This window comes from Nicotiana tomentosiformis, chromosome 4 (assembly GCF_000390325.3).
Source record: "Nicotiana tomentosiformis chromosome 4, ASM39032v3, whole genome shotgun sequence".
In the NCBI taxonomy this organism is placed as follows: domain Eukaryota; kingdom Viridiplantae; phylum Streptophyta; class Magnoliopsida; order Solanales; family Solanaceae; genus Nicotiana; species Nicotiana tomentosiformis.
The window spans coordinates 89,116,851-89,130,737 of record NC_090815.1 but is presented as its reverse complement, the minus strand read 5'-3'; the positions used below and the strand labels follow the sequence as shown (position 1 = coordinate 89,130,737).

General features: G+C 37.0%; 1 protein-coding gene across 2 annotated transcripts; it reads left to right on the top strand.

The window, feature by feature from the left end:
• The first annotated feature begins 1,524 nt into the window (after nucleotides 1-1,524).
• LOC104093280 (maltose excess protein 1-like, chloroplastic) lies at nucleotides 1,525-12,847 on the top strand. Of its 2 annotated transcripts, none has more exons than XM_009599007.4 (10): nucleotides 1,525-1,698; nucleotides 4,318-4,762; nucleotides 4,885-5,058; nucleotides 5,145-5,435; nucleotides 5,537-5,626; nucleotides 11,201-11,302; nucleotides 11,409-11,527; nucleotides 11,960-12,022; nucleotides 12,115-12,176; nucleotides 12,407-12,847. In XM_009599007.4, exons 2-10 carry the CDS (start codon nucleotides 4,520-4,522, stop codon nucleotides 12,487-12,489), a joined length of 1,227 nt encoding a protein of 408 aa, XP_009597302.1. In that variant the 5' UTR covers nucleotides 1,525-1,698; nucleotides 4,318-4,519; the 3' UTR covers nucleotides 12,490-12,847. The 2 variants fall into 2 exon arrangements, with proteins under 2 accessions (XP_009597302.1, XP_009597303.1); XM_009599008.4 differs by lacking the exon at nucleotides 1,525-1,698 and adding an exon at nucleotides 2,768-2,928.
• The last annotated feature ends 1,040 nt before the right edge of the window (nucleotides 12,848-13,887 follow it).

Here is a 13,887-nt window from a genome sequence, read left to right as displayed (position 1 = left end):
AAGTAATATAGGCATTGGAAAAAGAATCAAATCTGTTTATTTGACTGAGTGTTTTAATTAAATAATTTCGAAAATAAATTTAAACCATTGATTATTATGCTTTAAGGAACATTCAAGATTACGACAATATTTTTTAAATTTTCATCATCCAGTGATCTTAAGTTTTACCGCTAAATAGAAAACCAAAAATATTTTTACATGCTTCAAATTATTCAAATCTATTTTGAAGTAAAAAAAATAGCCTTGTCTACTATATATAAAGTAATCAACTCCAAAGGATTCTTCGAAAGATTTTGATATTTTATTATCAACATTCTTATCAAATTGTTACTTCCTATATATCTTATATTTTTTTATGAAATTCGGGTTCGATATTCATTTCAAGTGCAATTTTCTTGGCAGAAATCAAAGCAATTGCAAATCTTTCTTCTCTATACTTTTTAATTTTAAAGAAAAGATCAATCTTTTTCATTTCACGGAACCTTTTTTTAAACTTATACATAGTATACTAAGTGTAACAAAAAATGGGCCCCACATAAATATGGGGTCTGCTTTATGAAAGGGTCGCCCCCGCTTATAATCACTTTGCGTGTTTACCAAACACATAAATAAACCAAAAAATACTCTTAAGCAGATTTGACCGGCTTAAAGCTTAGTCAAATACCCTCTAAATAAGTTTTATACCCAGTCAATTTAATTGGTTAAATAGGTTTAACTCTATTTTTCAAAGTTATCGTATTATGCCGATATAGGAAATTATCTATTACGTAGATTGATTTTACCTGATGATAGAAAAAATTTATACACTATTAGTGGGCACAACTTAAACTCTAACATGAGAATATTGCCCACGCACATGCAATTAACAAAATATATAATCAGTCTCTAAATTTTAATATAAAAAGAAAATTATTATGAGACGTTTCGAGTGGACAATTCAAGATATAAAACATTCCCAATTATCCGAATATGGTCCCGAAAGTTTTAATTTACTCTCTTTAGATCAACTCAGGGTGTTTAGGCCAACTTGTCTCTTAATTAAGGTTAGCCCCAACTACAGTTTTTAGTAAACATCGCTAACTTTTATCCACACCTATAGCCAGCTCCTAATCTGCCACAAAAAAGTTAGCTAATGGAATAATAACAGTGCCATCTTCTTATTATTATTTGCACGAAGCTGTTAAATTTTAAAGGAAATCGGAGGAAATGAACTCCACTGCTCCCTAAGCCGTGTCTTTTAACATCTTGTTGGGCCAAAAGAAAATCTAAACCAAACTTGCCTCTTTCCTCTTGGCTTAAAGATATATACTTACATAATTCCAGGTTTGTCTATACACATGACATGAAATAAAACCAAGTTTATAAATTGACAACTTTGACCTTAAATATTGGAATAAAGAAAGGAACTAATCAAGAGTATTCTGGGTAATTCGCAACACATTTTGTATGTATGCACTTTAATTTGTCTGGACTTAGAGAGCAATAGCGTCCTCACTTTCCTCAGCATCAAATCTTCCTTTCTTCCAATTGATTACTCATAAATAAGCTTTCTTTGAGTCTCTCTTATAAATATATTTCTCACTACCCAGTTGGTGGTTTCTTCTCTTTTTATTCAGAAACTCCAAATTAATAGCATCCGTGTATTCCTTTCGTACAACAAAATATCAGAATCTTGTACAAGCTTCAGCTTTGTGCCAGGTAATTTTCAAGCAATTCAAATGTCTTAACTATCTCTCTTGATCTTTCAAGTAAAAGAGGCTTAATATATAATGACGAACTCAAAGCATTCTTGTTCTCATCACATATAGATGTAGGCACGCTACCCTTATAGTGTAAAACTATAAATGTAAAATACATTATAAACACACTTGGTTTTACTCTTTTCTTTTGCGTTCCTTGTGATTGCGTTTCAGCAAATACGTACTTGTACGTGAAAATATAATTTAATAGTAAAAATCTATACAATTTAACTTTAATAGTAAAAAATTAGCGTGAAAATATTATTAATCAGAATTAAGCGATATAGTGTAAAATGTAAATATTGTTAGGTAAGTTTTTATGGTGACATTGCACCCAAGAGAAAATGAACACTTTGCTTTTGGTAATTTCACATGTTGATCCACGTCGGTCTTGTCTGGATTCATATTTATTATATACAAGAAAATAGAGAATGCCACTGATTTTAGTACTTAATTTTATACAGTAGTGTATCAATCAGTCAACTACGTTTGCTGCCACTAAAAATTTGTGAATCCCGGTGTATCCATTTAATTCTTTCCTATACACTGTGCTCACCGCCCATCCTTCATATTTTTTGAGATGCCCGTCTATTTTGGATCAAGTTTAGAAATTTGAGCTTTTTTGGCTTCTCTTTTTCTTCATTTATATGAAGTATGAACTAGGAAATCATCTTTAAAACAAAACTGATGAAGTCCCAATTTCTTTTTTTTCATCTTAGAGGCATGTGATTGTATTTCCTTAATTTGTTTTGCTATTCTTGTGAATTTCTATTGAACTTTGAAACTTACATTTCGTTTACAAGTTTGGTGCATAATGGTTTGCTAAGTAGGGATAAGCAAATGACATTGTTGAATAATACACTTATTACCTTGTAGTTTGACGCCTATTAAAAATCTAAATCTGCAAAATATGTTCCTATATTAATATTAATTCTTCACTAACCCTTTAAATTTTTTAACACACGTGACTTTAACCCAAAAAGCTTCACCAAAAATAATATTTTTCTCCCCCCAGACACTACCAGCCTCTATCGTCTTTCATCTTCTCCATCATCTCCCCACATCCCTCTCTCGTCTTTGCCATCAATTACCCAAAATAAAAAAGCGCTCTTTCTCAAATTGTTAAAACCTTGTATACGTGGCTGATGTTAAACTATTAACGGGTATTTTCGAGAAAATTGGCACTCGGGTAAGTATGAAATGATCTTATATTTTCGGTATGCAATGTTAGTTGGTGTGTTGTTTCTATGGTTTTTTTTCTTCCTGCAAATGAATAATAAATAAAGAAATGTGAAGGTTAGCTATACTATGATCCGACATTTTAAAGTACTAAACATAAAGGAGCTTTTGAGTAGAGCTCTGGTAGTTAGAAATTGAGTTCACAGAAACATGCTGCAAATATGCCTAATTAGGCTTCTGGCTTGGATGGGTTGAGACCAAAGTAACATTCAAAGATTTTCATCCTTCAAGAAATTTGCTCTACAGTGTGTTGCAGTAGAATTCTAGAAGATGCCTATTATTAGGGATGGTTTAGGTGTTAAGTTTGGCCCTTGACAATGGAGCTGTGTCACTTATGGTGGATGGTAATTCATAGCTTTGTATTCTTCCGTTTGATGCTTACAACATAAAGATATTTCATTTACTTATTCCGAGCTTAAATGGAGCAACATGATCAATGAAAATTCATATAGCCGATTCCAACTTACTTGAGATTGAGGTGTGATATTGTTGTTGTGATATTTAGGTACTCCCTCTGTTCGAAAAGAATGGAGGGGGTTCAGAGATTGAGGTGTGATATTATTGTTGTGGTATTTAGGTACTCCCTCTGTTCGAAAAGAATGGAGGGGGTTCAAAGAATGAGGGTTAATCCATCTGGTTTTCTGTCTCAATTTGGATGTTAACTTTTTTAATCTTTTAAAATAAAATTTACATAATTAAGATCTAGAAAAAAGTACTATAAGCTACACCTTTTTATAATTAAGAGTATTCGAAAAATATATGAAAATGTTTTTTTTTGAAAAAAGAATTGTTTTATTCCCCATATAGTAACAATGCCATATAAAGTAGAATGGAGGGAGTACTTTCTAGTGCTTGTTCTCAGGTTTGATTTCCATAAGCCTTATTTTCTTATATGTGAGTTGTGTGTGAGGTTATGGAAGATGAGTTTGTCTCCATTATTGAGTTAGAGTTAGCTTTGTCTCCACTATTGTGTTAGAGTTGGCTTATAATGGTTACAATTTTTCTTCCAAGTTCTGAGATGACACCACATCCCTTCCCTTCCCCTTTCCCTTCCCCCAGTCGCATCTCGTTCTTTTTGTGCTACAGACTAGGTATGCTGTGATATACTATAAGGACGTTTAACTTGCTCGAGTCGTCGATTTTTTAAGTCAATTTATAGGCAAGGTTCAGGATATTGATCCAACTCACAGTGAGTTGGATTGATGGAAATAGAAGTTTGTTATGTTGTGGTGCCTCTGATTTCCCTCTTGCTTATCATAGCTGAAAAGATTGAAGTATGTCGTGCTAGTTAGTTTACTGTCTTTTTTCGGGTAATTCATGCATCCTGCTTTTGATGCAGATTTGGTAAAGGCTGGGGTTTGTGCAGGAGCTTACCAGAAATTGTCTTCTCATTTTAATACAGAACCATTAGAAGTTTGATCAGCTGCCTCTTGGGGAGTTACCTTTGTAGCAATTAAGATTGACCATTTTCTGATAAAAATATCTCCACACAACTGGTGATGAGTACAAACATATAGTTGCTTCATTTTTTGATATCTTGAATGGCTGGATCTTTGTTGCCAGTGGGTAAGGCAGTCCTATGTTCCCGCCAACCTTCCAATGGTTATATCTTCAATGTCAATCTCCAGCAGCCGAAATCAATCCCAAATCTCCTTCCATACAAGAAAAGAGCTAAACAGAACAATAATTTGAACAAGTCAGTGCTCTTAAGCCCATTAGTTTGTCAATACCGGTTGAGACCGGTTTCTGCGCTTGACTCAGATGTTCCAAGTCCTATTGATCAGGTTCTTTTCCCCTTTTGTATGCTTCCAATAATGTTTATTGCGATGTGGGATCGTTTTTTAAAGTAAGCTATGGATTCAGTTGGAGGTAATGAAATCTGGCATAACTGAGATTTTATATGTAGAGATCAGAAGATTTGAAGAGCAGCGAGAGCTTTAAGCAGTGGGATTCATTGACTGCAAAATTTGCAGGAGCTGCAAATATTCCATTTCTCATATTACAACTGCCTCAGATAATACTCAATGCTCGTAACCTTCTAGCAGGAAATAATGCTGCATTATTTGCTGTTCCATGGCTGGTATGGCATTCTACTCCTATTATAGCGGCTTATAACTGTGGTCTTATTAATGTTGAGAGATAAATACTGAGCTGAACAAAATACAGGGGATGTTCACTGGATTGCTTGGTAATTTGTCTTTGCTATCATACTTCATAAAGAAGAGGGAGACAGAGGTGGTCGTTGTGCAAACGTTGGGGGTCGTGACCATTTATATTGTGATATCACAACTAGCCATGGCTGGATCTATGCCATTACCTCATTATGCAGTCACTTCTGTTGTTATTGCATGTGGTCTTGTTGTGAACTTCATGAACTACTTCTACTTGCTCAATCCCGTAATCTGGCGTTACTGGGAGGATTTCATTACTGTTGCTGGGCTATCTGCACTTCCCCAAGTAATCACCCTCTCTTTTCTTTCATTTTCTACTCATCAAAATGAAGAATTTGGAGTTTAGATTCTTATATTTGTTCTGGCGTTCTGCACCGTGCATTGTAGGTCATGTGGTCAACTTTCATCCCATATGTTCCAAATACCATCTTGCCTGGTGCTGTAGCTTTTGTTGTGGCTATCCTAGCAGTCATTATGGTAAGCTATGACATTTGCAGCTTGTTCATGTGGTTGCTTTTACGAGGAGAATGTTTTGTGAGAAAGCACGGGAGAAAATATATTATTGATATTAGATAATAAATACAATACAAGAAGTCCCTATTTATAGCTATACACTACAAGGAGATATTACTCCTCATCTAATGTGGGACAAGACTACACTATACATATCTGTAAACTAACACTCCCCCTCAAGCCGGTGCATACACATCATATGTACCGAGCTTGTTACACATGTAGCTAATACGAGAACCAGTAAGAGACTTAGTGAAAATATCTGCTAGTTGATCATTCAACTTTACAAACTTTGTAACAATATCTCCTGAAAGTATTGTTTCTCTGACAAAGTGACAGTCGATCTCAATGTGTTTAGTCCTCTCATGGAATACCGGATTTGACGCAATATGAAAAGCAATTTGGTTATCACACACTAGTTCCATCTTGCTGATTTCTCCGAACTTTAACTCCTTGAGCAACTGCTTGACCCAAACTAACTCACATGTCGCCATAGCCATGGCCCGATATTCGGCTTCGGCGCTAGATTGAGCAACTACATTCTGTTTCTTGCTCTTCCACGAGACCAAGTTACCTCCTACTAGAACACAATATCCAGACGTAGAACGTCTATCAAAAGGTGATCCTTCCCAATCAGCATCTGTGTACCCAACAATCTGCTCGTGGCCTCGATCCTTGAATAGTAATCCTTTGCCTGGAGCTGACTTTATATACCGAAGAATGCGAACAACTGCATCCCAGTGACTATCACACGGAGAATCCATAAACTGACTTACAACACTCACCGGAAAAGAAATGTCATGTCTAGTCACTGTGAGGTAATTCAATTTGCCAACCAACCTCCTATATCTCATAGGGTCTCTAAGAGGCTCCCCCTGTCCAGGCAGAAGCTTAGCATTCAGATCCATAGAAGAGTCAATAGGTCTGCAACCCATCATTCCAGTCTCCTTAAGAATGTCTAAGGCATACTTCTGCTGTGAAATTACAATACCTGAGCTAGACTGAGCGACCTCAATACCTAAAAAATACTTCAATCTGCCCAGATCCTTAGTCTGGAAGTGCTGAAAGAGGTGTTGGTTCAGATTAGTAATACCATCCTGATCATTGCCAGTAATAACAATATCATCAACATAAACCACTAGATAAATACACAGATTATGAGCAGAATGCCGATAAAATACAGAGTGATCAGCCTCACTACGAGTCATGCCGAATTCCTGAATAATTGTGCTGAACTTACCAAATCAAGCTCGAGGGGACTGTTTCAAGCCATATAGTGACCTGCGCAATCTGCACACACAACCATTAAACTCCCCCCGAGCAACAAAACCAGGTGGTTGCTCCATATAAACTTCTTCCTCAAGATCACCGTGGAGAAAAACATTCTTAATGTCTAACTGATAAAGAGGCCAATGACGTACAACAGCCATGGACAAAAAGAGACGAACAAATGCTACTTTAGCCACGGGAGAGAAAGTATCACTATAATCAAGCCCAAAGATGAGCCTTAAGTCGATCAACCTGGCCATCCGGGCTGACTTTGACTGCATAAACCCAACGACAACCAACAGTAGACTTAGGAATAGAAACAGTGGACAAAGAATATATAAAAGCATAATAAGGTGACGACAGGCGATGATAACTTAAACCGACATAGTGGGAATTATGATTAAGTGTGGATCGTACACCTTTACGGAGTGCAATTGGTTGACTAAGAGGAGACAAGTCCGCAGTAGGTGCAGAATCTGATGCGGGGCGTGAATCACCTAGGCCTGATGCTGGATGTGGACGACGATGATAAGTCAAGAGTGGTGGAGCTGTAGAAGGTTGAACTGGAGCTATAGGTGGTGGAGCTACAACTGGAGCTATAGGTGGTGGAACTGGAGCTATAGGCGGTGAAGCTACAACTGGAGCTATAGGTGGTGGAGCTACAACTGGAGCTGTAGGTGGTGGAGCTGGAGTGACTGAATCTCCAAAAGATGAAACTAGTAATACCTCAGAAATATCTAAGTGATGACCTGAACTTGTGAAGTATGATTGAGTTTCAAAGAAGGTAACATCAGCGGACATAAGGTACCGCCGGAGGTCAGGAGAGTAGTATCGATACCCCTTTTGTGTTCTCGAGAAACCCAGAAATACGCACTTAAGAGCACGAGGAGCTAACTTAACTGTTCCTGGAGTAAGGTTATGGACAAAACAAGTGCTTCCAAAGATACGAGGTGGAAGAGAGAACAAAGGTAAGTGGGGAAACATGACAAAGAATGGAACTTGGTTCTGTATAGCTGAAGATGACATACGATTAATAAGATAGCAAGATGCAAGAACTGCATCCCTCCAAAATGCAACGGAGCATGAGATTGTATGAGTAGGGTACGAGTAGTTTCAATAAGATGTCTATTCTTTCTTTCAGCTACCCCATTTTGTTGAGATGTGTACGGACAAGATGTTTGATGAATAATCCCATGAGATTTCATAAACTGCTGAAATGAGGAAGACAAATACTCTCGGGTATTATCACTACGAAATGTGCGAATAGAAACCCCAAATTGATTTTGAATTTCAGCGTGGAAGGTTTGGAAAATAGAAAACAGTTCAGATCGATTTTTTATCAAAAATATCCAAGTGCACCTGGAATAATCATCAATGAAACTGACAAAGTAGCGGAATCCCAAGGTGGAACTGACCCGACTAGGACCCCAAACATCTGAATGGACTAAAGTAAAAGGTGACTCTACTCGATTATCAAGACGCCGGGGGAAATGGGAGCGAGTATGCTTACCGAGCTGACATGACTCACACTTTGGAGCTGACAAGTGAGATAAACCAGATACCATTTTCTGAAGTTTTGACAAACTTGGATGTCCCAACCGTTTATGTAATAAATCTGGTGAATCAGTAACATGACATGTTGTAGAAGGAAGACAAGATGTGAGTCCATGTGATTTAGCAAGGATAAGGTAATAAAGTTCGTTTGATTCACGCCCGGTACCAATGATTCGCCCCGTACTGCGTTCCTGTATAGAAACATGGTCATCAAGAAATAAAACAGCGCATTTAAGTGATTTGGCTAAACGACTAACAACTATGAGATTAAAAGGACTATTGGGAACATAAAGGACTGAATCTAAAGGTAAGGAAGTAAGTGAGCTTGCTTGACCTATTGTAGTTGCCATGGTTTGAGACCCATTGGCCATTGTGACTTTTGGAAGAGATTGAGAATACGAAATAGTAGTGAAAAGAGATTTGTTACTAGAAATATGATCTGATGCACCTTAATCAAAAACCCAAGACAAAGAGGATGAAGATTGGGAGAAACAAGTCACGCTATTACTTGTTTGAACATCAAAAGCTATCTCAGAAGATGTCTGCTTACATGCTTTGTACCGAAGGAACTCAATATAATCTGCTAAAGAAACCATCAGACTATTCAAAGAATCGGTTCCCATGTCGCTACAATTTGTAGTAGTAGGGTTAATTTGAAATAGTGGAAATAAGTAACTCCGGTGAGAAAACTGAAGAAATAGCTTGAAAAACACTGTTTACAGCAGGAAAACAGAACATTGTTCTGCGCCGGAAACACTATTCACGCCGGAATCTACTGTAGCTGACGGAAAAACTCAAAGTGGTCGGAATAAAACAAAACCAGTGAGGGTAGGATCGGAATTACCTGGCGATCCTACTGTTCAACTGGAACTTTTTCACAATCTGGTCGGAACAGTGCTCACGCGCCGGCGCGTAGGTCAGATCTCGCCGGAATTGTTTTTCTTTTCCAGGTGCGTGAGGGCGCGTGGACGTGTGTTTTCCGGTGGGGTTGACTGGGGTTTGGTCGCCGGAGCCTGAGGAGTCTTGTGGTGGTGTTGGTTTTTGCACAGCACCAACAGAAAGTGATTTGCTTAGGGACATCCTTCTAAGTCACCGGAAAATTGCACGGCGAAGAGGTCTTTCTTCCCGGAAATTGCTGGAATGATGCATAGCAACGGGTTTTTCGCTAATGCTCTGATACCATGTGAGAAATCACGGGAGAAAATATATTATTGATATTAGATAATAAATACAATACAAGAGGTCCCTATTTATAGCTATACACTACAAGGAGGTATTACTCCTCATCTAATGTGGGACAAGACTACACTATACATATCTGTAAACTAACACGTTTAAATGTTCATACCTGTTATTCTGCCTTGAAGTGAAGAAGCTGAAAAAAAAATAACCCTAAGCCACAAAAACAAAATATGAATTTTTGCTTGACTTGAATAATAGAAAGGCAATGTTGAAATTCATTCTAACAAGAGGACTGTATTTTCTAGCGAGTGCTAGAAGAACACATTTCAAAATCTTCACTGAGATAATGCTCAGCTGTATGTTCAAAATGGTGTCGTTTCTGAACTACTTCGTCAGAAGCAAAGGAGGGTTTTTGTCTTCAGTCATGATCGAGAGGAGAGAGATGAAAGCTTCTCTAGCATTGGGTGGGCTCACTAGCTATTAGCTTATTAATTCTTTTTTTATTCCTGTTCCTCCTTAACGCTAATGAAAAGTTTCACTTTTCTGATATAAAATGGAATGGGCAAGTCCTAAGTGGCAGCTCTCCAACTAGGCGATTGAGCACTTGTATCCTGGATCTGATGAGAGTGTTTGCATTGTGTCCTTGTCAAACAGGGTATTCTTTTCAAAGGTAAAATAATAGACTAGACGTGAAGCTCGAAATTGTGCAGGGATATTGTCACATCTGACTGATGCGCCAGGAAGCATGAGAAGCTTCTGTCTTACTATGTTTTGTTTTGTTATTTTGCTCTATGGTGACCAACTGACCATGACTGCATAACTGGAACATGATCTGAAAGTGCTCTGCTTCTTTTATTTGCGTATGCTTATTATCAGAGGCGCACTTAAAGCGCGCTTAAGCCCTGAAGCGAGGCTCAAAACATGTTGAGCACTTCGCCTCTCTTAGTGGGCGCTTCAGTGTTGTCATCAAGGATCTAAGACATACTTTTCTTTGCCAATGAGCGTAATCCTGAAGAGGTGACTCTAAACAATTGATATTTCACTTTATTATAAATTTTCTTCAATTTCTTTGTCCATATATTTGGTATTCATACTTATAGATATTAGTCTTGGACTACACATACATATTTATAGTTTTTCTCCATTTTGCGCCTTTCTTCCTTAAAGCCCACGCTTTATTTGCGCTTTGCGCTTAAAACCCCAACAGACCTTAAAGTGTTTTTGTGCTTTTCGCTTTTGATAACACTGCGTATGCATACACGTTTGAGAAAGTTGCTACTTAACTTTGAGATTACCAAATAATATCATAAAAGCATAATTCACATTGAGTCTTCTTGACTTTGATATTGTTAGATTACAGACGCCAAGTCGATTTTGATTAACAATTACTTTATACTCATTTTCCTTGGGCTCTACAGCAAGCTAGAAAGTTTTACATGCACTTTTGTGTGGGAAGAGCTATTATGTTTAACCTGAAAGAATGAGAACATGGATCTAAAACTATTCTGAATTTCAAGCTGCTGTTCTTTACAGTCACGGACTGGGAAACTTCCAGAGAAGGGCATCAAATTTGTAGGATCATTGTCTGGATGGACTGCCACTCTTCTTTTCATGTGGATGCCAGTTTCACAAATGGTAGTTTCTACAACATTTTATATTTTAGGGTAAAATTGTCAAATCGTAGTTTTTCACAAGTTTGAGGTTCCTCATCTTGACTGATACCTTCTGACCTTCTGTCCAGTGGACAAACCTTCTAAATCCAGATAATATCAAAGGTTTATCAGCTCTTTCAATGTTGCTTGCGATGATTGGGAATGGACTCATGATTCCACGAGCACTCTTTACTCGGGATTTGATGTGGTATGGCACCTCATAATGATCTTCCTTTGTATTGCAAATTCCTTTCCTTCTTTAGCTATCAAATTAGATCTAGAATTTCCCGCATCACCTATTTATTTTTGCTAACCCTCTTAAATGCATCAATCTCTGATCTTTCTGAATCTTTTTCTGTATAAGGTTTTCTTCTTTTTCATTTTCTGATTCTTGTGAAGTCTAGTGCATTTTCCCCTTTTCAGTCAAGTGAACAAAGGCAGTGGAAATTTTGTATATCTAAATTCGTTTCTTCTAAATTTTAAAGGACCTGAATTATAACATATCAAAAATATGATTTTCTTGTATATTACAGTACCCACATTTTTAGAAATTTTGTCTCTGCCATATCCATCCCCCGCCCCAAAAACCAAAAAAATAAATAAATTCTGGCAATATATTTCTCTGCTTGGTTAATTACAGGTTCACTGGTTCAACTTGGGCATGTGTTTTTTATGGATGGGGAAACCTTGTCTGCTTATACCTGTAAGTTGCTGCAAAGCTCCTCATAGTTTCCAAATTTTATTAAAGAATCAACCATTGTTCTACTTGCTAAATCCCTTTTGTTCTGCATTCAGCTGCAAAGTTATAAGCAGGGAATTTTTCTTGGCTTCAACGGTTGGCTTTGTAGCATGGCTAGGTAAATCCTCACTCTCATTTGTTTTCTTTTAACTTGAATTTCTGGCTCTCTTAACTTGACGTTTAAATACTGTTTTAGCAACTCCATGCCTTGCTCGTCGACGGCCTGGCCTCAGCCCTCCGGGCCTCATGATGGCTTTTTTCGTTTTCCCCTTCCCTCTCGCGTTAAACTTTTGCATTTGGGCTGATGAGATTTGACTCCTCTTTTTTCTTTTTTTTGGCTGAAAACAGTGTTCAGCTTCTGGAGAGACACACAAGTATATGGTTATAGTTCTCCATTGAAATCATTGAAGGAATTGATTTCTGGTTCATAACTGACATTAAATCATTGAAGGAATTGCTATAAGTTTGACATGGAAAAATGCTCAAGCTTGGCATTTCTGCTAAATCAAGTGGTCATAATTGACAAGAAATCACTCCATGTTAATCCTTTTCTTTAGAAAATTTGGTGAAAGTGCTTCTGGCAAATCTCTTGGGGTATCAGGCAAGGTCTAGTTCTTGTAATGTCAAATTGTTCTGCATATGGTAGTGAGGAAGGTTCTTGTGGTTTTTCACATGTAATGTCAATTAATAATAAAGCTACAAATGCAATGTAGAGCAAGTATATTTGTTGTATTTCATTTTGGGACCATCTTAATGAATTGAAAATTAGCCATGCAATTTTTGAAGAAATTGGACGTTTAAGTCTATCCAATAATTATATGGACATAATCAGATTATATGTTTGTGTACATTGGATTATTAGTTAAAATATGACGTGGGAGAATAAAATGAAGATAGAATTTTGAAAATGTGAATTATACATAATTGTTTCTGTTTTTATAAGGTAGACTTTGATGTTGTATTTGTAATACAAGAATTTCATATTCATGCACTTAGGTAATACTTGGTAATTGTATTAGTGTGATTCGCTCGATGCGAGTAAACGGTATTGAGTGCCGATCATGTTCCTCTAAATTTGGAGCGTGCAAAGATACTTAAATAGTTATCCAAGAAATAAAGAAGCTTATTTGCCTCTTTCTTAAGGATATTTATGGAGAAGAATTAACCTAAATACTGTTAATTTTATTAAAACTCTAAATACTAACTTCATATGAGCTCTTACAAAACCTGAATAAATTGGAAGAATCAATTTACAAAGCCCGCATTATCGATTGGAAGAAAGAAGTTTTTACTCCGAGTACAAATCTCGTAAAAGTCTTAGTTAAGTCCTCAATTAATTATAAATAATCCTTTTATTCCTAGGTACAAATGTCTTTTTAATTAAAAAGTAGTAGTATTCCCCCCTCCCCTCGAGTATATTTCATTAAATTCTTCGGAAAACCCTAATAGTTTTTCCTCATAGTGCAAATCTCATTCAATCATTAGTAACGGCCTCAATAAAATAGAAGTACGTAATACCAATATGTATTTATATGTGTGAATATATGAAAATAAAGTGGTAGCTAATTCGAGTTTCCCGAAGAAGGAGGAGCACTTGGTTACCTTTAGTAGTACGGTGGCTAAGACTCACATGCTCCTTAGGAAAGGAGATACAGATCTATGTGAGGATTGCAAGGGTATGCCGAGTGAGAATCTTACGACACGTCACAAGCTCTTGGTTTATGGATTTAGAGATTAGGAGGAAGAGACATAAGAGAGTTGCGCATGGCCAACCAAGGATCAGATGGGCCGGTCTGAGCACGACCAAAGCTCAGGAAATGGGGGAAAAG